The 23,984-nt window shown below is 42.1% G+C and overlaps 1 protein-coding gene across 1 annotated transcript in view; it reads left to right on the top strand.

Annotated features, from left to right (window-relative positions):
• LOC126159984 (ras-like protein family member 11B) overlaps positions 1–23,702 on the top strand; it is a 386,177-nt gene extending 362,475 nt beyond the window's left edge. The window contains exon 6 of the mRNA XM_049916795.1: positions 23,364–23,702. Coding sequence (XP_049772752.1) covers positions 23,364–23,702 — 339 coding nt within the window. The remainder of the gene's footprint in view (positions 1–23,363) is intronic.
• Positions 23,703–23,984: the final 282 nt, after the last annotated feature.

Genomic DNA, 23,984 nt, shown 5'->3' with positions numbered 1-23,984 from the left:
AGTTCAGTTAATTTGCAGGCAATATCAAAAAAGGCAAGGGAAAGTAAATGAGGATGAACTAGGTTATGTGGTTGTGCGAGAAAAATTTGACAGAGCACTGAAACACAAAGTCGAATCAAGGCCTCTGGAATATTCGACATCCCTCGGAACTGCTAATATCTTTGAGATAGCCAACCATGACTAAAATATTCTACCTGGTACACAAGATAAATGGCTGGAGGAAATATCCTCAGAATTCAAAAGAAAGTAGATGCTCACAGGTGTGAACATTACCTAAGTATTAGTTTAATAACTGATGGTTGCATAATAATGACATAAATTATTTACAGAATAATGGAAGAACTGGTAGAACAAAACCCTGCCGAAGAATGGTTTCAGTTCTAGAGAAATGTAGAAACATGCAAGGCACCACTGACCTTGCAACGGGCCGGCCGGTGTGGCCAAGCGGTTCTAGGCGCTACAGTTTGGAACCGCGTGACCGCTACGGTCGCAGGTTCGAATCCTGCCTCGGGCATGGATGTGTGTGACGTCCTTAGGTTAGTCAGGTTTAAGTAGTTCTAAGGTCTAGGGGACTGATGACCTCAGATGTTAAGTCCCATAGTGCTCAGAGCCATTTGAACCGTTTTTTGAACCTTGCAACTTTTCTTAGAAGGTAGATCAAATAAAGGCAAACTACTCTATAGCTTTTGCAGACTTAGTAAAAATTATGACAAAGTTGACTGGAATACAATCTTTGAAATTCGGATAGTAGAAGGTCTAAAATACAAGAAGTGAATGGTTATTAACAACTTCTACAGAAGGCAGACGGGAGTTGTAAGAGTCAAAGGGTATGAGAGGAAAACAGTGGTTGAGATCTCAAGATGGTCAGTAGGTGGTTTAAGACAATCGTGGCACAGTTTGTATTGTTGCCCGCAACCCCTGATGTCATCGATGATATCTTGGTTTGTTGCCAAATTTCTCACCCTTCCACACCTCCCCCTCCCTCTGACCTCACAATCAATGATTAAGTTCCAAGATGGCTGCTGTAGCCCAATTGCCCTAGGTGTAAAATGATCAGAAATTTAAAAGGATGGGAAATTCTAAGTAGACCAGTTGTCCCTAGTACAAATTGGTGAGAAGTTCAAAAATCCAGAATGTGCAATTGTCCTACTATCTTTCCCCAGCCCTATGATGTTTCAGTCCAAGATGGAGATCTAGTATAATGGAGCTGAGAGTACTGGCACAGTCTACATAGTTGCCAGCTCACTTGTGCTAAATGTATGGCCTCAAGAGCTGACTTGTTGTAAGTTTAAAACTGTGTGCTGTTTAAGCACTTTTAGTTTCTGTGTAATAGGATGGGAACAACTGCATCTTTACAGAAACAAATGTCACACTGGGGGGTGTAATTCACACCCCCACTGTTAGTGCCTCTGTGCCCAGTGAGAAGATGTGCACGTCAGACTGCTACGACTGCCATCAGCCACCGGTCCTCATGGGCACTTACATCCAGCCAGTTAGGCAATACACCTTGTCATACTGGGCCACCACTGAGTGCAGTGGAAATTGTAACTATGACATGCTGGGCATACTGGATCCACTGACTGCCCCCCATGCTGTGACCCAGCTGTGTGATGTCACTTGTTCTCTAACAGCTAACATAACCTGACAGACCAGATCCATGTTCTAGTAGTGCATGCTGTGGGATTCCAGTAACTGTAATGTCTAGACCTGTAGAATCTCTGTGATGCTAAAGTCTTCCCTGTTCTCTGCAGCTAACATAGGAAACCAGTTATCAGCTTTCATCAGAAGCACTTCTAAGATCTTAAACACATTCCAATTTTAAAAGTGGGCAGTAGACTACTTTTCTGGGCCAAAACCATAGGTACTATTCTATCGACATTATTAACACTCCTACATGTGAAAGCACTTCGGTGTATCCACATTTTTGTGTTGACCGCTACATGGGCACCTAGCAGTTGTCACAACTGCTGTTTATGAAGTAGGATAGGGATATGGGGGCGAGATCTGTCGTTGTGTTTCATGTATTTAAATCAATAGTGACTTGATGTGTAGTTGATAGTAGTAGTAGTAATAGTAGTAGCAGTAGTGGTAGTAGTAGCTTTGTTCATCTCTTTTACAAGGATATAGGACATGTCAAAGTACTTACAAGTTTAGACCAATTTAAAATAATCTAATTCGTATACACATACATTTACAGACTTCTAGTTAAAGACAATCATTAGATTTATCCTTGTATACAATACTTTTTTACAAATACCTTATTTTTTGTATCCCGTCTGGAAGGCGGCGCGTGGGTCGGAGCAGGGAAAGGTAATGGGTCAAATGGCTCTGAGCACTATGGGACTTAACATCTATGGTCATCAGTCCCCTAGAACTTAGAACTACGTAAACCTAACTAACCTAAGGACAGCACACAACACCCAGCCATCACGAGGCAGAGTAAATCCCTGACCCCGCCGGGAGGGAAAGGTAAAACACGTCGGTGCTGCGAGTAAGTAAAAGTGGTTTACTGGTGCATGAATATTTACAGAGGCATACATAGCTTTGTATGTAGGTGCGAAGCTGAAGTGAAGTGTCCCGGCCGTCTGCTCTTCATCAAATGGGCTGAATCTACAGTGGTGCTCGTAGAGCTGAACAGCGCCTGCTAGAGGGCGCTGTCGTCGTCTGTCGTAGTGCCAACTTAACTGGCAGCTACGCCGTTGCATCCTAGCTATCGATAACACATTATTAAATAATGTAATTCCACACTGTTCACTCATATCTCACTATCAGCCACTGCACACACTATACACGAATTGTTTCATAACACTTCACTCACTACACACACAAACACACACACACACACACTGGTGATCTCTGGGCCATTTTCTATTCTGCAACTTCCCATTTGCTATCCTGAAAAACTGAGTCAGCATGCCTCTATAACGAGTGAGATGTTGAGCTCAGAAAGAGGTGTTAGTATTGTACAATGCACAGCTTGAGGGTGAGTTTTTCTAGAAAAAGAAAAGGAACGAAAAAACATAGTGTGAAGGTGTTATGTGGAATGTTGGATGTTTTATAATCTTTATAATTATTTATTTGTGCAACATTTTTTTACAAAACTCCTACTCTGTTTTATCTAAGTAATACTTCAATGTATAAAATGTATTGCACAACAGGTACTTTTTAGTTGCCTTTTTAAATAAGTGAATTTTTGCAATTTCTTTTATCTCTTTTGGTAACTTACTGTATCGTTTTATTCCTTGGTAGAAAATGCTGTTTTGAGTTTTATGTTTATTTTTTCATGGAAAATTTAAGTTGAGTATAGCTCTTGTTCCATGGTCATGGACAGAACAGTTTGTGCTGTAATTACCAATGTTATTTTTGATATGATAAATGTATTCACACAGAGCAGTTAAAATCCCCAGTGTTTTGAACAGATCTTTACAATGATCTCGACTACCATTTTTGGTTATGATTCTTATGGCTCTTTTCTGGAGTTTGAGAACTGTGTTCATCTTTTGTGCATTTGTTCCCCAAAAAAGAATGCCATAGCTAGGAACTGAGTGTACATATGAACAGCATGTAACTAAAAGACACTGCGTGTTGCACACTGATGATAGGATTCTAAGGGCATAACATGCTGATGACATTCTTTTTGCAAGGTATTTGTGTATTCACACCACTTCAACTGAGAATCAATATTCATTCCTAGAAATTTTGCATTTGTTACACAGTCTATAGAGGTACCATCTACATTTAATTTAAAATTATCATTTTCCTTCTTCAAACTGAAACTCATGGCATCAGTTTTCTTTATGTTCAGTGTCACTTTAGTGCTTATTGACCAATCATAAACTTCCTTGAGAGCTTCATTTGCTTTCTCTGCAAGGATGCAAGGAGTTCTCTTGTTTTCTCAGCGACTATAATATTGCTGTCATCAGCGAAGAGAATTTTTTCACCATGAGGAACACTACTGGGATGGTCATTGATGTATATCAGGAATAGTATTGGTCCTAATATGCTACCTTGCAGAACTCCTATATTAATGTATTTTGATAAGTGTTTTACTAAATGTTTAGGTCTATTTGAAGTATGTGTTATTTCTACTCTTTGTACCCTAGCATTAATTACAACCTTTGTAAATTCTGCTGTGGCTGACTCCGTATTTTTGCCACTTCGGAAACCAAACTGTGATTTGCTTAAAAGATTGTGTTTCTTCAGATAATCTGTCAATCATAATTGTTTCTATTATTTTTTAGAATGGTGACAGCAGGGAAATCGGCTGGTAATTTGCTATGTCTTCTGCATTACCTTTCTTAAACAACTCTTGTCTGTTTTAATTGCTCTGGAAGTATCCCTGATGTGAAGGATTCATTTATTATATTTGTTAAGGGGCCTCGTATAATCTCAATGCATTGTTTCAGTATACACATTGGTACCTCATTTAAGCCTATTTCTTAGTTTTTGAACAGTTTTATTGATTTCATTCTCTGTGCTCTGTGGTTGGATGTAACATCATTGTATTTAGTGCAACATTATTTACAGGTGTTATATTTGTTTTGGGCAATTTTTGCTGCAACCTCTCTGTAATAACTGAAAAACGCTCGTTTACATAGTTTGCTAAGTATTATGGATAATTTATTACCTTATCCTCTACCTTAGCAGTATGTTATTCTACGTTTCTTTGCTCACCCCATTTCCTTTTTTATAACATCCCAGACTGCTTTGTTTTTATTCTCTGCATTATATATTATTTTGTCATTAAATGACTTTTTGCAGCAGTCAGCACCTTCCTATAGATCTTTTTTATCTATGATAGAAATTTAAGAATTCTGGATCATTGCGACTCTTTTTCATGGAACTGAGGTATTCAAGTGTTTGGGAGGACTTCTTAGTACCTGCTGTCATCCGTTTGTTTTTGTGCGTTGTTGATGCAGACATTCATACTTTTGGGAATGCTTTTTCAAAGTTCATTTTAAATCACGTGGAGAATTTAGAGAATTTCATATTCACATTTGTTTCCGTATACACTTCATCCCAACATACTCTAAGCAAGTACGCATACGTGTAGGCATTCTTTCCGCAAAACATGCAAACAAAATATAGATAATCGACATTTGTTGTAGGCTGCGGAATGGTTTACTGCCACTAAAGTAAATCTCACGTCAGTACCTTGGAAACAAGAGAAATAAAGGCTTACGTAGAAGCTCATAGTCCTTTCCCTATCACTAAAGTATGGACACTTGATCGTTAGATACTGCAGAGCACACTTCAAAAGATTGAAAACTAGCTGTACAGCAACGATCATTCAGGGATTTTGACAGATGACAATATTATTCTCTAATTAACACTGATTTTCGCTGTAGGTAAGCTTTGGTACAGTAGACATTTGTCAGTAGCCACACCCAAACTTAGTTATAGGTGGTCAGTATGATTAGTAGTGGAAGTGAAGAGACCACAGTAGCATTCGTTGACGCTCATCAAAGTGCACATCTCAAGAATGTAAATGCTGTAATGCCGTTATTAATGTATGTGCCGTCAATGCTTTTCTGAAGTCAAGTCCTCCCACGTATCATCCACCCTGTATCTTCCATTCTGAGAATACCCAAATGTTTAGCCAAGGACTCTACACTCGGCCGACTCACCCATTCCACCATACGCTGGCCTTGTGAAGGCACAGCCTCACCCCTCCTAAGGAGGAGACTGAGCTATCTTTAATTTCACTTCGACAGTGCTCGCTGACCCAGTTTGGAATGTGGACACCCAACAGCCATCTATGCACTAGCTACTGATAGATGCAGCACAAGAATTTTCACGAACATCCATTGAGAACTCGAGGGTCTAGATGCCACTGCTGCAATGGCCTGTTGGGACCAGGCTAATGGCAGTCCAATCATGGCGTGCCGTATCTTTCACTAACACAAATCTTTGCTGTAGACAGGCTCTGGCACAATAGAAATTTGCCAGTAGTTGTAGAGAGCAATATAGTACTTTTTTGATAAAGCGCACTCTCATGGTGAATAATCGTCGTGCAAAATTCCTGTAACTGTGAAAGGTTTCCATGATCATCATCGATCGGTGGGGTGTAGGACTTCTGTTTGATGGCATGGTGTGCTTTCGTCTGCCTTATATGGCAAACATGTATGTAAAATATTTTGGACTGTCTCATAAGAGCACAAGATCAAAATTTCATGTGTGTTCGGACATGATAATGCGAGAATATTGCACTTCAGCTACTATTAAGTCACTGCTGATGACATTGTTACGTCAAGAATTCGTGACAAAAAGCAGAATCCATCCTCTGCTGTGTAGTATTTTCGAAAGACGGCTCTGTACCTTGTGAAGTCAAAGACCGCTTCTTTGAGGGATACGATGATAGCTGGACATTTTTGTACCATCCAAATATCTGAATGTCTCAAGAATTGTACAGTCTTCTGATGTTGGACTTCGGGAGGATCTGTGAGCCATGAAGTTATGCATCACTGTAATGAAGATGAACGTTGATATTTCAGAGGTAGGCGTCCTGAGAATACAGCTGTGTGACTGTCTTGCTTAGGACAATGGGACCATTCAGGTGGAGGTGCGCTGTTCATGATTTCGCTATTAGATACCGGACAAAGAGTTTCCAGCAGTTTGCGTAACTTTTCATCCAACCTAGAGCAATCGCTCGATCAGTCCACATCGTTTCTTTCCTAAGCTTAGCATTATTATCTCGACAGAAGTACTGTGAAAGTCTTTTACCTGCAAGCAACACAAATAATTCTAGACATAATAGAGTGACACTTTTGGCTGAAGAAAGTTTACCCTTTCTACAGACTAGATGAATAGTAACGTCACAGGTTTGCGATGAAAGATATGAAGGGCTTATTTCAATAGTGGTACAAGTCCATTTATGTTCATTGTAATATACAGGGTCCTAAAGTTAAATGAGCGCTGAAAAATCTGCAGTTGAGATACCAGAAATATTCGAGCATATGGCTTCTTGCAAGAGATGAACCTTTCTTTTTGTTTATTTGGATCATTAATTTCAGAAGCATTATAGGCAGAAAAGTGGGGGTAATGGACTTGTACCACTATTGAAATAAGCCATTTATATATACCAGGATACTAACGTCACAGGTTTTCGATCAAAGATATATGCGAACATAGTACACACATTCACAAGCATCGCAGAAGACATGCATTTCAGAGGCATATATCCATCGAGAGGTGTGTATCTCATGGGAAACCCGAAGGGCAGAACACCAGAGCGACCAGCGATGAATGATGTCAAGAGACAGTCTCCTTCCACGGAAGTGAAAACAGTTAACGGAGACATTGGGAAGAACGTGGTTCAAGATGAGGGAGGTATATCTGTTTAGCAGTTAACTGACATCATACACTACCATTACAGACATGACAGAAGTTGTCATACATTTCAATAGATTAGAATCTTTGAGGGGTAAACCTTACACAAGGTTGAAAAAGTCTTATGGTGTGTTCTGAAACACCCAATACTATGCTAAAATTCCAGTCAGTGAGGAGCTGTTACACTGCACTCCACATAACGTTTTATGATTGTCAGCAGATAGAGCATCTAGCGAATGGGTGCTTCCAAGTGCTTGCAGGTTTCCAGAGTAAGTGGCATTACATGCTTACACTGTTCCTGTAAATTTCAGACGTTCACTAGTGTCATAGATGTGCTCACAGACAAATTTGATGGCTATAACAAAATAGCTTCTTTCAACAAGGTCGCTGCTGATTTATACCCTCATCATTACGAGTTAGCATTTTGTCACTGATGATGTCGATATAGCGATATAGACAGTTCATTAAACATCTATTATCCTTCATGTAAACAGAAAGAACTAGCGTTCAGGCTAGCTTTGTACTTTTAAGTAATTTTCATCGATTCCTCATAAACTGTAATGAATGGCTAGGTCTCTGCCCAAATTTCTTTCAAGCATACCAGATACGACAGAGAAGTGTACTTCACTTCTTTGTTTGGCAGAATCTAACCTAAATATGGAATGCACCATGATTATTCATTTTTGTGTAGTAACAGGTGAATTCTGTGTCAAAATCATTGAAAGTGTCAAAATCAGTGAATTTTGCGTGCAAATAACTGAATTTTGTGTTGAAACCAGTGATTTTTTTGTGTGAAACTTGATACATAGGTGAGGGATAACTTAGAAATACACACTGAAGCACTTTCAGATGTTGGTCTGTAAATAGTTTTGGCAGAAATAGCTGCTTTTGCATTCCTCCGCAACAATAAGCTGCTGTGCACTACTAAAATTGGAACATGATTAAGCTCTTTGAAATGCATCTAGTGAAAGCCACTAAGTGGTTTTCTGTATCAGCCACAAATAGAACAGGGAAAATACGAGTGTCACAAATATTTTGCAGGCCTGGGCATGACAATATTTGGAATCTGACAGCATGCACTGCTGATGAAGGCATCTGGTATGTTACCCCACACTAACTACTAGAGAACCTGTGATGCCACACAGCTAGGGCATAATAGATGGGGAAGTCTTTGGCTACAACACACAGTCATCCCGCAGCTATAATTCAGTGTTTACTGTGCTCAATGGGGCACTTGCAATGGGGCAATAATTGGCTCTTTGTACTACACCCATAAAGTGTGGTGCCTGCTGGCAATCATAGTGGACATGTTCATGGTGCCACATGAGCAGTGGTGGTGGTGCTTGAGTGGCCCTCCTAGTGTGGCATTAGTTTAATAAAGACTCTATGTTCCTATCCTACTACTACTACTGTTACTATTACAACACACACACACACACACACACACACACACACACACACACACACACTGTAAATGTTGAAACAGCACGCAGCCCTAAACCTATAGCAAGTGAGCTCGTGGTATTCTAAACTTATGACAAGTGACCAGGCAATCATGCAGACTGCACCAGTGAAATGAGAAGACTTGGCAACCACTCAGTCTCTGTCAATATCCCCAACATATGACGTCTTCGATTAGATAGCAATCTGGGAAACATGCAGGCTGCGCCACTGGGCTGGGAAATCTGTTAACTACGCAGATTCTGCAAGTCTCCTCAGATCCACCACCTAGGACTGCCATCGTTTATTCTGACATCATAGGGCTAGGTAAAATCCAGTATGACGATTGCCCATCTGAGATTGTTTTGAATTTATTACCCATTTGTACTAAGGACTATTGGCTGATTTCGAATTTCTCACAATGTTTGAATTTCTCACCATTTTATACTTCTAGTAATTGTGTTAGGTCAGCCATCTCTGGGCATCATATTGTATTTTGATATCAGAGGGTTTGGGGAGGAGAGATTGGAGAAATCAGATAAGAATGGATGATGTCACTGATGATGTTATTGATAACATCAGAGGGTGCGAGAGGAATATCTGGCTACTGTACAGACTGAACCAGAGCACACTTAGTTCCACCACCATAGACTGTCCCCGATGTTATTCAATCCGTATATTGAGCAAGTAGTAAAGAAAACCAAAGAAAAATTTGGAGAAGGTGTTTAAGTTCAGGGAAGAGAAATAAAACTTTGAAGTTTACCAGCGACGTTGTAATTCTGTCACAGACAGCAAAGGGCTTTGAAGGGCAATTGAATGGAGTGGATAGTGTCTTGAAATAACGATATGAGATGAATATTAACAAAAGAAAACTATAGCTAAATCAGGCGATACTGAGGGAATTAGATTAGGAAATGAGATCCAAAAGGTAGTAGATGAGTTTTGCTATTTGGTCAGCAAAATAACTGAGGATGCAGAGGATGTGAAACACTGACAGGCATGGCCAAAAAGGGTCTGAGGTAGAGAGATTTGTTAACACCGAATATAAATTTAAATTTTAGGAAGCCTTTTATGAATATACCTTGTCTGGCTTCTACCATTATGCGGAACTGAAACGTGGACAGTAAGCAGCTCAGACAAGAAGAGAATAAAATTTTTGAAATGTGGTGCTACAGAAGTATAGTGAAGATTATCTGGTATACAAATGGGGAGAAACGAGATTTGTGGCATACCTTGACTAAATAGGACAATTTCTGAAACACCAAGGCACCATGAATTTAGTATTTGAGGCAAGTTTGGCCAGTACAAATGGTAATCAAGAGATGAATACAGTAATCAGGTAAAGACTGATGTAGGTTTCAGTAATTATTGAGGGATGAAGAAGCTTACACAAAATAGAATAGCGTCAATAGCTGCATCATACCAGTCGTCGATCTGATGATCACTAAAACAGCATCACACTAGTGGCTCTGATAACTGTATTCAGCACTATACCTTGCACCATACTGAAGCTGGTCCAAATGGACCACCAGATTCTTTAGTATTTATACTGCAAGTAAAAAGTAAGGACATGTTTTAACTCCCAAGTCATCCTATGAAGTTGCTGACGTAGCTCAAATTCCAACAGCAGTGCCCACCAAAGGGCGCTTACCATCTGCGTTGGGCCCACGCATTAATTCGTCTTAAATAATCTAACCTATCAGCAGTTAGTTTTGTAACTTCTCCAATCTTAATCATTTATCGTTTACATTATAACAGTTGATCCATAATAGAATATCTTCGTAACAAACTTGCCTAATTTTTGAGTCAAAATAATCTGTTTCTCACTCTGTCCGTCGATTATAATGGAATGAAACGCAAAACGAACACAATTATTTTCGCTTATCCACCCGCAAATTACAAATCGATCTCTCTTCATTTGCGTTCTTTTAGATCTTCACGGCACGTCATATTTTATATATGTTACTGGGAGTTTCTACAGCTCCATCGCCTTCTGTAAATGTACACAAAAAATAGATTACATGTAAATCTCACTTACTAATGGTCACATAATTAAATCGTAATACGTGTTTCTGCAACAAATGCAGAAGTTTTGTGTGGGTCTTGAACTCGAAAAATGTAACAGTTACCAGTGAGGTATTGTAATAACTATGTTGTAATCTCGACGGGATCGAAGTTGCTTGGTTTCGTTGTTTTAACATATTTTGTTCCGTAGAATAATATGCTGAACACTGAATTACCACTAGATAGTTTCAAGTTAATTTTTACTTGGATAGCTAATCGATACGATAATTTAATTTTGTAATCAAGTAAGAATCTTTACTTTTAGATCAATACATCACAATCGTTGCCGATGGTCACTATTAAGTCTTCATACTTAGTTTATCAGTAACAATAAATCTCATTTTTAATTGCACGACCACTAAAAACTAGACGCTTCCTTGTAGCAGCAGAAATAACATTTGGGAGTACGGTCGTTTGTTAGAGTTGTACAGTAAGTGATCAGTGTTACCTTCTCACAGAAGAAGACACGTTGATTTACTCAGCGCTACATTATTTCCTAAGAGAATGAACAGAGTCAGCAGCATAAGTCAACACGTAATTTAAGAACGTTAATTAGCGATATACTGCACGAAAGAACGCTGTAATATTTATTCAGGTAATGAACGCTAGAAACAAAAGTAAATATGACTTTTTCCTCTTCACAGGAACTTGGTAATCTGAGAGCAATTACATCCTTTATATTGCTTCTTGTAAATAAACAAATTCACACTTCATTTTCTTAAGGCATACTTTCCAGGTAATTTATTCAACCGTCAATTCTGTTAACTTCATTGGAATACTTTTCCTTGTGGAATTCGAACTTTTTGACAAACATATCAGCTGCACTGACCTAAAACAATTCCAGTTGATTTAGTCCAGTGACTCAGCCTGATCGAACTAAATTCAGTGACCGTTATTAGAAATCCGATCTGATCTACCTGCGAAGTGGATACTATTTGATTCATCTGCTACTATAGATGGAGCGTGGAGGACGGAATCAAATGATTAATCCTGCTTCTGACAGTTTCCTAAGCGGGTCAGAGGAAACTGTGTGCCGAACCGAGACTCGAACTTTGGACCTTTACCTAAATCGGGCAAGTACTCTACCGACTGAACTTCCGAAACACGACTCACAATGCGTCCTCGTAGCTCTACTACCGCCAGTACCTCGTCTCCCACGTTCCAAACTTTACAAAATTTCTCCTGCGAAACTTGCATTTTCGTTGTAGAGCTAAAAATAGTTCACTTCATAAAATACTGGCGTGTCAATTTCAATTTCTGAAGTTTTCATCTTTTATTGTTTGCATCCGGAGCGTCGTCTGCATGTTTACCTTCAGGTATTCTGGCAGTAAGCGACCTAACATCAACTTGACTTGTAACATAATATATATATCCTCACAAATGTGATGGCCACACAACTGAAGAAATCAAAGACCAAGATATCATTTATCATAAATAAACTCTTCTTTTGTTAAGCAGCCAAGATACTGCTGAGATTGACAATCAGCTCGTGCTCTCCCATCATGATTCAGTTCTCCTGCATTATCTTGAATCACTTCAGGCGAATTCCAGGAAGCTTCCCTGTAGAAGGCCAGTCTTAGTTCCCACCCATATATTTACCGAGCTGAGTTAGTACCCTGTAATTATATCAGTGATATCTTCAGAGATTGTAATTCTTTACTTGCTGCCTATGTTAGCAGAGTATCAAGGAGAGAACGAGCGAAACTTGATCCCAAGGTAGAGGTCATTGGCGTCAGCACATTCCAAAGGCAAAATTGTGTTTGTTGTCTTGAAGGTCACTGACCTCAACCTCGCTTCTCCCCCTAATGTCAATGTTCTAGGAATCTCTAAAAAAATGGCTCTGAGCACTATGGGACTCAACTGCTGAGGTCATTAGTCCCCTAGAACTTAGAACTAGTTAAACCTAACTAACCTAAGGACATCACAAACATCCATGCCCGAGGCAGGATTCGAACCTGCGACCGTAGCGGTCTTGCGGTTCCAGACGGCAGCGCCTTTAACCGCACGGCCACTTCGGCCGGCTAGGAATCTCTATTCTGGTGCTGAGACAATTGTGCTTTTGGCCAGTCATCGAGGACTCCATTGTTCATGCCATCACGCTCTCGACCAATAGCTGTGGAGCCCGTCTGCTCCTGGTCAATTTACTCTGCATTCTAGGTTAGTGCCCTGTGATGACAGAACCATAACCCCGATGTGCTAAAAAGAATCCGAACGATCTATCAATAATGTGCTGCTGCTCTCGGCCAATATCCACTGGGTCCCATTGCTCTCATGCAATTTGCTCTCCATTCTAAGTCTGTGCTCTGTAGTGAAAGGACCAGGTGTGTCTATTATGGCAAAACATTTTTTTTATTATTATTCCAATTACGTGAGTTTCGTCATTCAAGGTCTGTACACTGTAGTGAGAAGACCATTAGCAGCAGAGTCAAAAAATGGTTGACAATGTTACTGCAATTTATGAGGTCAGACACTTTGACAGTATAAATTAATGACATCGTAGGATATTCTGCAAAATGGTGGTGAATATGAACGGAACATATTTTAACATAACAGTATGTGAATAATTTAATAACGTCACGGTGAATTTCTCTTGGAGAACTCTGTGTGACTGTGGGCTAGCACACCTGAAATTGCTAGTCAATATTACAACTCATGGCTGCCTTCAAGTTTTGTATCTTAACTAACACAACTAGCAGTCAGTTATACAGCATTTTATATAACTAATGCAGATTTTTTTATTTTTATTTATTTCCTTTATCTATTTATTTATTTATTTTTATTTTTATGTTTTTATTTTTTTTATTTATTTATTTTTTATTTTTATTTTTATTTTTTTTTTTTTTTTTTTGCAGAAATGCCCGCTCAAAGTACGTCTAATAAACCAATGTTCTGAGGATAACTACCTTACATTGCCTCCGCTCATCCTTCAGTATCTATTTATATTAATATTAGGGCATTGTGTGACAGCCTTGGGAGAGCTAGTCCTGACAAAACTCTACCATCTGGGGAGCAAGATGTGTGATACAGGCGAAATACTCTCATACTACAAGAAGAATATAATAATTCCAATCCCAATGAAAGCAGGTGTTGACAGATGTGAAAATTACCGAAATGTCAGTTTCATAAGCCACAGCTGCAAAATACTAACGCGAATGTTTTACACACGCATGGAAAAACTGATAGAAGCCGACCTCGGGGAAGATCAGTTTGGATTCCGTAGAAATGTTGGAACACGTGAGGCAATACTGACCCTACGACTTATCTTAGAAAACAGATTTAGGAAAGGCAAACCTCCGTTTCTAGCATTTGTAGACAGAAAGCTTTTGACAATGTTGATTGGAATACTCTCTTTCAAATTATGAAGGTGGCAGCGGTAAAATACAGGGAGTGAAAGGCTATTTACAATTTGTACAGAAACCAGATGGCAGTTATAAGAGTCGAGGGGTGTGAAAGGGAAGCAGTGGTTGGGGAGGGAGTGAGACAGGGTTATAGCCTATCCCCGATGTTATTCAATCTGTATATTGAGCAAGCAATAAAGGAAACAAAAGAAAAGTTCGGAGTAGGTATTAAAATCCATGGAGAAGAAATAAAAACTTTGAGGTACGCCGATGACATTGTAATTCTGTCAGAGACAGTAGAGGACTTGGAAGAGCAGTTGAACGGAATGGACAGTGTCTTGAAAGGAGGGTATAAGATGAACATCAACAAAAGCAAAACGAGGATAATGGAATGTAGTCGAATTAACTCGGGTGATGCTAAGGGAATTAGATTAGGAAATGAGACACTTAAAGTAGTAAAGGAGTTTTGCTACTTGGGGAGCTGATGATGGTCGAAGTAGAGAAGATATAAAATGTAGACTGGCAATGGCAAGGAAAACGTTTCTGAAGAAGAAAAATTTGTTAACATCGAGTATCGATTTAAATGTCAGGAAGTCGTTTCTGAAAATATTTGTATGGAGTGTAGCCATGTATGGAAGTGAAATGTGGGCGATAAATAGTTTAGACAAGAAGAGAATAGAAGCTTTCGAAATGTGGTGCTACAGAAGAATGCTGGAGATTAGATGGGTAGATCACATAACTAATGACGACGTATTGAAGAGAATTGGGGAGAAGAGGAGTTTGTGGCACAACTTGACAAGAAGAAGGATCGATTGGTAGGATATGTTCTGAGGAATCAAGGGGTCACAAATTTAGTATTGGAGGTCAGCGTGGAGGGTAAAAATCGTAGAGGGAGACCAAGAGATGAATACACTAAGCAGATTCAGAAGGATGTAGGCTCCAGTAGGTACTGGGAGATGAAGAAGTTTGCACAGGATAGAGTAACATGGAGAGCTGCATCAAACCAGTCTCAGGACTGAAGATCACAATAACAACAGGGTATTGTTATCTACACTAGGCGTTAGCGATCGGGATAGACAGAGTGAGCCGCTGGCGTTTGTAAGCTGACAGTGAAACACACACACCCAACAGCAGCAGCAGCAGCAGCAAGAAGGGGTTGTGCGACATAAACCTAAGTTGGTAGGCGTGTTGAAATGTCTGTCCAAATTTCGCACCAGCGGCATCAGAGTGGCGATAGTAGCAGAGCTCTGCGTTAAATACACAGCGTAATTGTCGTGAGCGTCAGTGAGTTTGAGATTGGGCGTGGTGTGCTGATATTAGTCAAAAACGCCTTTAAGGTGACGAAGACACCATTGTCAGCATCTCACTAAGTTTGAATGAGGTCGTATGATATGGCTACGAGATGCTGGATGTTCCTTCAGCGATACTGGGGAAAGACCTGATAAGAATGTAGCTACTAAACATGACTTCCGGGAGCAGAGGTCGCGAGAATGTAGGGTCGCCAGAAGACCGGGTTCCGGGCGCCACCTAGCACTGCCGAGAAGGACAATCGTGTTTGTCTTGTGGCGCTGGTGCATCATACTGCATCTACAGCAGCATTTTGAGCAGCAGCTGCAGCACAGTGACACAAACAACTGTTACAAATCGGTCACATCAAGAACAGTTGCGTGCCAGACACCCTGTAGCGTGTATTTCATTCTCCGTAAACAACCATCATGTTAGACTTCGGTGGTGTCAAAGGACAGCACACTGGAGGGCAGGGTGGAAATCTGTTGCGTTTTGTGATGAAACCTGGTTCTGAGTCTGTGCCAGTGACAGCCATCTGTTGGTTAGGAGGAGACCGTTTGAGGGCTACAAACCAACTTGTATGCGGGCTAAACATAGTGGACCTACACCTGGAGTTGCGGTCTGGGGTGCGCTTTCGTATGACAGCACGAGCACTCACGTGGTTATCCTAGGCGCCATGATTGCAAATTTGTAAGTCGATCTGGTGATTCGATCTGTTGTGCTGCTATCGATGAACAGCATTCCACGAGATGTTTTCCAACAGGATGACGCTCGCCGACATAATACTGTTGTAACCCAACTTGTATGTATTAAATCGGTGCCTAGAAAGGGCAGAGGCTTCGTCCCACCACAACAGGCCACATCAGTCCACCCACCCCACCGCCGCCCCACACCCCACACCGAACCCAGGGTTATTGTGCGATTCGGCCCCAGTGCCCCAGTGGACCCCCTTCCTTCCTTCCCTCCCCCCCTCCCCCTCCCCTCGGGAATGTCTACGTCTCGTACCAGATGAGTGTAACCCCAAATGTTTGTGTGGTAGAGTAATTTATATTGTACTGATACGTGAAGCCCGCATCTCGTGGTCGTGCAGTAGCGTTTTCGCTTCCCACGCTCGGGTTCCCGGGTTCGATTCCCGGCGGGGTCAGGGATTTTCTCTGCCTCGTGATGGCTGGGTGTTGTGTGCTGTCCTTAGGTTAATTAGGTTTAAGTAGTTCTAAGTTCTAGGGGACTGATGATCATAGATGTTAAGTCCCATAGTGCTCAGAGCCATTTGAACCATTTTTTTTTTTTTTTATACGTGAAAACGGTGTTTGCGCGCAGCAATCGCCGACACAGTGTAACTTAGGCGGAAAAAGGGGAACCAACCCGCATTCGCCGAGCTAGATGGAAAACCGCCTTAAAAACCATCCACAGGGTGGCCGGCACACAGGACCTCGACAGAAATCCGACGGGAGGAGTCGTGCCGGGGACCGGTTCGCTTTCACGCTCGGGAAGCAGAGCGTTAGACCGCGCAGCTAGCCGGGCGGGCCATCTAACTTGGTCTTCGGAGTGTGGACTTGTTGCCTTGGCCTACACGATCACTAGATCTACCTTCGGTCGAGCATATCTGACACATAATAGGACGACATCTCCATCGTCTTCCACAAACAACATTAACATTCCCTGTACTGACCGACCACGTGCAACAGGCATGGAACTCCACTCCACCAACTGACATGCAGCTCCTGTAAAACACAATGCATGCACGTTTGCATGCATACATTCGACATTCTGACGATTACACTGGTTGTTAATGCACCAGCATTTCACATTTGCAATGGCTTATCTCCAGCTTATGTTAACGTGTGATCTTGCCATGTTGATCACATAAATATGTTATCTAGACAAATGTAATCTCGAAATTTAATTACTTTACATTGAAATGTAATCTCGAAATTTAATTACTTTACATTGATTATTTCTTGCTGTTGCGATTTTTTTCTGTCGGAGTAGATGAAGCAGCTTAGAATGAAATACATGTACCTGCCATCGTAGTTCATTTCGACTCGATACCCAGCCGGGTTAGAGCGGTAGTAGTTTCGCAGCCCGTATTCCCTCGGCCCACCTACAAATATAATTGAACATGAAACTTCCTGGCAGATTAAATCTGTGTGCCGGACCGGGACTCGAACTGGGGACCTTTGCCTTTCGCGTGCAAGTGCTCTACTTGCCCGCGAAAGGCAAAGGTCGCGAGTTCGTGTTTCGGTCCGGCACACAGTTTCAGTCCGCCAAGAAGTTTCATATCAGCGCACACTCCGCTGAAGAGTGAAAATCTCATTCTCGAAACATCCCCCAGGCTGTGGCTAAGCCATGTCTCCGCAATATCCTTTCTTTCAGGAGAGCTAGTTCTGCATGGTTCGCAGGAGAGCTTCTGTAAAGTTTGGAAGGTAGGAGACGAGATAATGGCATAAGTAAAGCTGTAAGGACGGAGCGTGTGTCGTGCTTGGGTAGCTCAGATGGTAGAGCACTTGCCCGCGAAAGGCAAAGGTCCCCAGTTCGAGTCTCGGTCCGGCACACAGTTTTAATCTGCCAGGAAGTTTCATTTCAGCGCACACTTCGCTGCAGAGTGAAAATCTCATTCTGGATTATTGAACATGTAATACGTCAGCCTCAGTTGCAAATAGAAACCAATCTGTATCCAGGTTTCAGCCAAAATAATTTGGCCTTCTTCAGTAACAGTGTCACTAAACTTTTGCATGCCAAAGTTTGGCCATGTCAAGTATGAAACCGTAGCACCCTAGTAACCAGTCATAAATCTACATTACTTGGGCTGAAGAGAAAAAGCAGGCGCCACTGTGCGGACCTAAAGCCGTCGGCACACGGACCGTGCATCCGAACGTTGAGCGTTGAGCGTACCGAGTTCCTGACGTCATAGCGTGGAATAGCACATTCGGGAGTCTTTCCGATCGTGCAGAGCAATATCTGGCATGTCAGATATTCTCAGCGTGCTTCTGAGCGTTGAACAATGAGGTGGCACAAGGCCACCTACGTCACACGCATGCCATCTCCCTTCAGTTCAAAAATGGTTCGAATGGCTCTGAGCACTATGGGACTCGACATCTTAGGTCATAAGTCCCCCAGAACTTAGAACTACTTAAACCTAACTAACCTAAGGACATCACACACACCCATGCCCGAGGCAGGATTCGAACCTGCGACCGTAGCAGTCCCGCGGTTCCGGACTGCAGCTCCAGAACCGCACGGCCACCGCGGCCGGCTCTCCCTTCAGTACTGAGTTTTGAGGCGCCATATTGTCATTCATTTCAAGCCTATACGTATTTATGCCGTTTCTGAGCACCAGAAAATTGATAATCACTGGAAAACCCGTTGTTAACTGTGTGATTCGTTCCAATAAAATAATGAGAAGCATCATATTCGTGGCAAAAGAATTATTGTAACTTGCGTATTATGAGAGTAGGCTGTTTGAAGGCAGCGACACGCTGAAAATCCACCCAAAAAACATTGTTCTTGGTACAATTTGTTATAATTAAATTTCAATTAGTAATATATCTACGATTAAGGTTTTCAGCAAGGGGTAACATAATATGATTAAACATCAAAGGCAAAGTTCCCGAGTTCATGCCTCGCTCCGGCACACAGTTTTAATCTGCCAAGAAGTTTCATGTTCAACTATATTTGTAGGTGAGCCGAGCGAATACAGGCTGCGAAACTACTACCGCTCTAACGCGGCTGGGCATCGAGTGGAAATGAACTAGGATGACAGGTACATGTATTTCATTCCACGCTGCTTCAAATACTCTGACAGAAAAAAATCGCAACAGCAAGAAATAATCAATGTAGATTTATTAAATTTCGAGATTACATTTGTCTAGATAACATATTTATGTGATCAACATGGCAAGACCACACGTTAACATAAGCGCAAGATAAGCCATTGCAAATGTGAAATGCTGGTGAATCGATAACTGGTGTAACCGCCAGAATGTTGAATGTAAGCATGAAAACGTGCATGCATTGTGTTGTACAGGTGCTGCATGTCAGTTGGTGGAGTGGAGTTCCATGCCTGTTGCACTTGGTCGGTCAGTACAGGGAATGTTAATACTGTTTGTGGATGATGCTGGAGTCGTCATCCTACTATGTCTCATATATGCTCGACTGAAGATAGATCTAGTGATAGTGTAGGCCAGGGGCGGGCAGGAATCCTGCACGTGTGCGGTGCACTTGCACGCGTGCAGTTAACAAAAAAATTGTTCAAATGGCTCTGAGCACTATGGGACTTAATTTCTGAGGTCATCAGTCCCCTAGAATTTAGAACTACTTAAACCTAACTAACCTAAGGACATCACACACATCCATGCCCGAGGCAGGATTCGAACCTGCGACCGTAGCGGTCGCGCGGTTCCGTACTGAAGCGCCTAGAACCGCTCGGCCACCCCGGCCGGCTGCAGTTAACAGTCGTTCTGCGTGCACACAGGGGCAAGCTGGCCACCCGCTTATCTCCCCTCCCAACCATACCTTCTGTCCGCTCCTTCCCCTGCAATGTGTTTTGTTTCCTAGCTTGCTTTATTGAATGAAGGAATAAGATTAGTAGGAGTGCTTGAAAGATATCGTGGTTTGAAAGAGTACCTATTACCTACGATACGTTTTATTTAATTCTCACAGGTGGAGTGGAACAAAATAAGGTTAGTAGGAGTGCTTGAAAGATGTCATGTTTTGAAAGAGTACCTATTACCTACGATACGTTTTATTTAATTATCACAGGTGGAGTGGAACAAAAAGTTTCTACATACAGACAAACGCAAACAGTTACTTAAATTTTCGTCACTGATGTTTCCTCTTAACCGACACTTACTAATTCAGGAAATGGTTTTCCGGCTCTCGCTATGTTGAGCGTAATCTTATAACTTGCACCTACCGCTGGGCTATTATTGTTGTCGTCCTGAAAAATTGAAAACAGTGCTCCATAAAATGTTAAATCAGTTAGATGAGAGACATGACGAAAGGATGTCGCAGATCTCTCGTGACCACAGCAACTACGACAGATTCATCTAGTATCGTCCGATCGCTCTTCTTAAGCTCGGTCAATTTCCCCATCCGCTCAGAATCCGACAATAAATTGTACTCGTCCTTGTGAAATTTGTTATAATGGCCTTCAATACTAAACTTCCGCTGACCAGCGAGAATACTGACACATATTAAACATTTCGAATTTTCACGTTTTTGCACAAAGAAAAAATTATTCTCCCATTACTTTTTAAAAGATAGCAAATTTCCGCTTCTCCGTTTCCTTGTTTCACTCTGCATTTTCCGGTTCTTGAAATACAACGTTCACTACGTAGTGGTCGCTACGCATCGACGTCCGCAGCTTAAGTTACGTTGTGCAAGACGCGACAGTTGGCTGCGACTGCGACGCTGCCCCCTCCTCTTTTCCCACCCTGGCAGACGGCGACACGGCCGCAACACGACTGGAGTCGTCGCTGTTTCCCAAGCTCCGGTCGGCGGCGGCGGATTCAAATACATAAGAAAAATAAGAATTCCGATTTTCTTGCTGTAAAAAATACTGTATGTTAATGCAACAAAGTTACATCGGCTCCCAGAGTTAGTTTTTCGATACAGATTCTCCTTTTACTTTAAAAATTTGAAAAGTATCTCTTCCGGTTTTGCGTGTTTTTTTCGCTGTATATTACTTCTCTATCAATTGTGAGGAAAGTAAAAGGCACAAAAAAATGATGTTTGCATATCTTACGGTTTCACATCACAGCTTGATAATGAGGTGTCTATTTTTCCGATATTCGTCACAGTTATTCCGATACTTAATTTACAAGTAACCTACTGCATAAAATTTGAATTGTGTACAGTGAAAAATGTGGTAGCTGGCTACTTTACGTATGGTTCACGTTAGGTCATACATCGTTGCCGATGAAAAGAAGCTAACATATCGAAATTATTTTTAAAGTTGAGATCAGAATGATATCGACCTCCGTTTCCGAGATTTGGGCTCATATATCTCCGGGAGCGTCGCGACTAGCCGCCAGTTCTGTCGACGCGCAACGAGAATCGTGTGGTCATCACACGATAGAGAATGCATTTGTTTTGTTTCGCTGACACATTTGGACCTAATGAAACCATTTTATGTCATATACTTCTCTGTTTCTCCATATGCTCCTGACAATTTCATTTAAAATGCCACGAAATGTAGGTTTCTTAAAGCCAAGTGATCAAGCAGAACCCATTTTCTTGGTTTTGCTGAGGCATCTGAACCTGTTCCAAGCTTTCTTTCTCGTTTATTTCTCTGATACGAGTCCCGAATATTCCTCCATCTGTTTTTGCACATTTCACCTAAAATTCCAATGAAAGATAAGTTTATTAACAATAAGTGCACGATAGCGTCATTGTATTGTTTGAAGTTCTTGACAACAAGATAGGGTTACACCTTAAACATCTCTAGAATTTTCATTCTGAACGTCTACAGTATACACTGGCAGAAATGTGGAAGAAATAATGTCCGTGCTTGTTCACAAAATTTCCCCAAATTATACTTGTCAGTTTCTCCCATGCAGAAACTTTTGGAACAAGCTAAGGCAACTTTCATAGCCGACTGACTCTTTATTCCCATCCAAATAAACTTCCATATTCTTATATTCTGCCAGCATACATCGTTATGGATGACATGAACATTTAATCTTGCCAAGCTGCACTCAAAAGATGACTCCAGGATTTACAAAAGACGAATTTCACTTGTGAACTGTGTCAGACCAGAAGGGCCTTGTAAAACAGTAGTGCACTTTTGGCACAAGTTTTTTGAGCACCATCTTCTACCAATGAATTGAAGTGAATGTGACAAATTACTTATTGCAGCATACTGTTTGCGCAATCTGTTGAGAAACGCCTTCCTCAAAAACGAACATCTATTGATTACAGAAAGCTGTACAACAATCTGGTGGTGGTTTTTCACAACTAGAAGGTATCATCAAGACACCAATCTACCATTTACTTTCAAAGTGAAGGTATTGTAAAATGTAACTTTCTCGTTGTACTTTACATGGTTCATTTTATAATGTACTTGCCGTTTTCAATTCTTATCGTCACAAAAAAGAGATGCGAAAATTGACCTTCAAGTTCATTTTCATCATTCTAATTCTACATCTGCATGAATTATACTGATTTTCATAACAGGCCTGAAAAATTTGTATTAATGGGAAAATATTATATATTTCACTCACCTGCCAGTTTCAACTGTGCACCAATTTCTTCCCAAATTCTGTCTCTGAACATAGTGTCTCTATATTTAGGGTTCTTCAAATCGTAAAGGCAAGGATGTTGCGAGACCAGCTCACAGAGCATCACATCCTGTGAGTGGCTCATTTCAGTTTTCCTTGACTGGCTCGAATTCTTTCTGGCGGCCGTACATCTTTGTGTCGTCCGACTTCCGTCGCAACACTGCTCACTGGTGCAGTGCTGCGACAGCTGCCGCAACAGTTGCGCGTCGCATCCCAAACTCGAACTGCGCATGCGCCAGCAGGCAACTTCTGACGTCACGTAGCGACCCGTCGCAGTCGCTAGTGTGCGTCGCGTCTTGGACAACGTACCTTGGTACTACACTGCCGCAACCTGCCAGCTGTCGCCACTGCCCCATTCGACGATTGCACGCGAGAAGCACACGTGCAGCGCTGTGCGCTCATGAGCCGCGTGCAACGTTTGCCCGCCCCTGGTGTAGGCCAAGGCAACATGTCGACACTCTGTAGAACAAGTTGGGTTGCCTGCCCGGCTGGCTGTGGATGACATGTTACATGTTCAATTATCACAGTTGCTGACAGGGTTGCACAGTGTTAAAAATTCTTACGAATGTAATCACGTAGCCTTCGTACTACATCGTACAGATACAGCAGGTGGCGCTGGTTGCAGGTGCAGCAGGAGGAGGGCCGGCGGGCGGCGGCGCGCGCGGGCTGCGCCTTCTACGAGGTGTCGGTGGCGGAGGACAGCGGCGACCTGTACGCCGCCTTCGAGTCGCTGCTGCGCGAGATCCGCCTGGCGCAGCCCAAGGCGGCGCGCAAGTTCTCCGTCTCCAAGATGCTGGGCACGCTGAAGGCGGGCCGCGCCGCCAGCGCCGCCAACGTGAACAGCGTCAGGTGCGTGCCCGCCGGCGCCGGCGGCAGCGTCGTCGTGTGTCGCGGCGCCGACCTGCACCACCGGCGGCGCGCCCTGCGCAGGCGGCAGACCTTCAGCGCCACCGCCTCGCTCTGACGGTGTTCACCTGCAGGGCCGCCTGCCGTCCGCTCTACACAGTTATTGCGGTACCTCTTAGGCTGGGTTCCACTTTCAAACAAGTTACTCAGTGGTGCCAAAGGCTACAGTGCTCTTCAGCTAGAAGCATGTGCTGTGGCTGGCAGAGGAACACTGTTGAACCTTCGAGTGATGGAGATGCGCTGTCTACTTGTTAAGCTGGCCACTGCATCAGTGTCTGTTATCCGGCTACCCAGTCGCTAAGTACTTTGCACATGGGCTGCTAGCTGCAGCTATCTGTAC

This window comes from Schistocerca cancellata, chromosome 2 (assembly GCF_023864275.1).
Source record: "Schistocerca cancellata isolate TAMUIC-IGC-003103 chromosome 2, iqSchCanc2.1, whole genome shotgun sequence".
Lineage (NCBI taxonomy): Eukaryota > Metazoa > Arthropoda > Insecta > Orthoptera > Acrididae > Schistocerca > Schistocerca cancellata.
The sequence above is the reverse complement of the archived record's forward strand: the minus strand, read 5'-3'. Positions and strand labels throughout refer to the sequence as shown.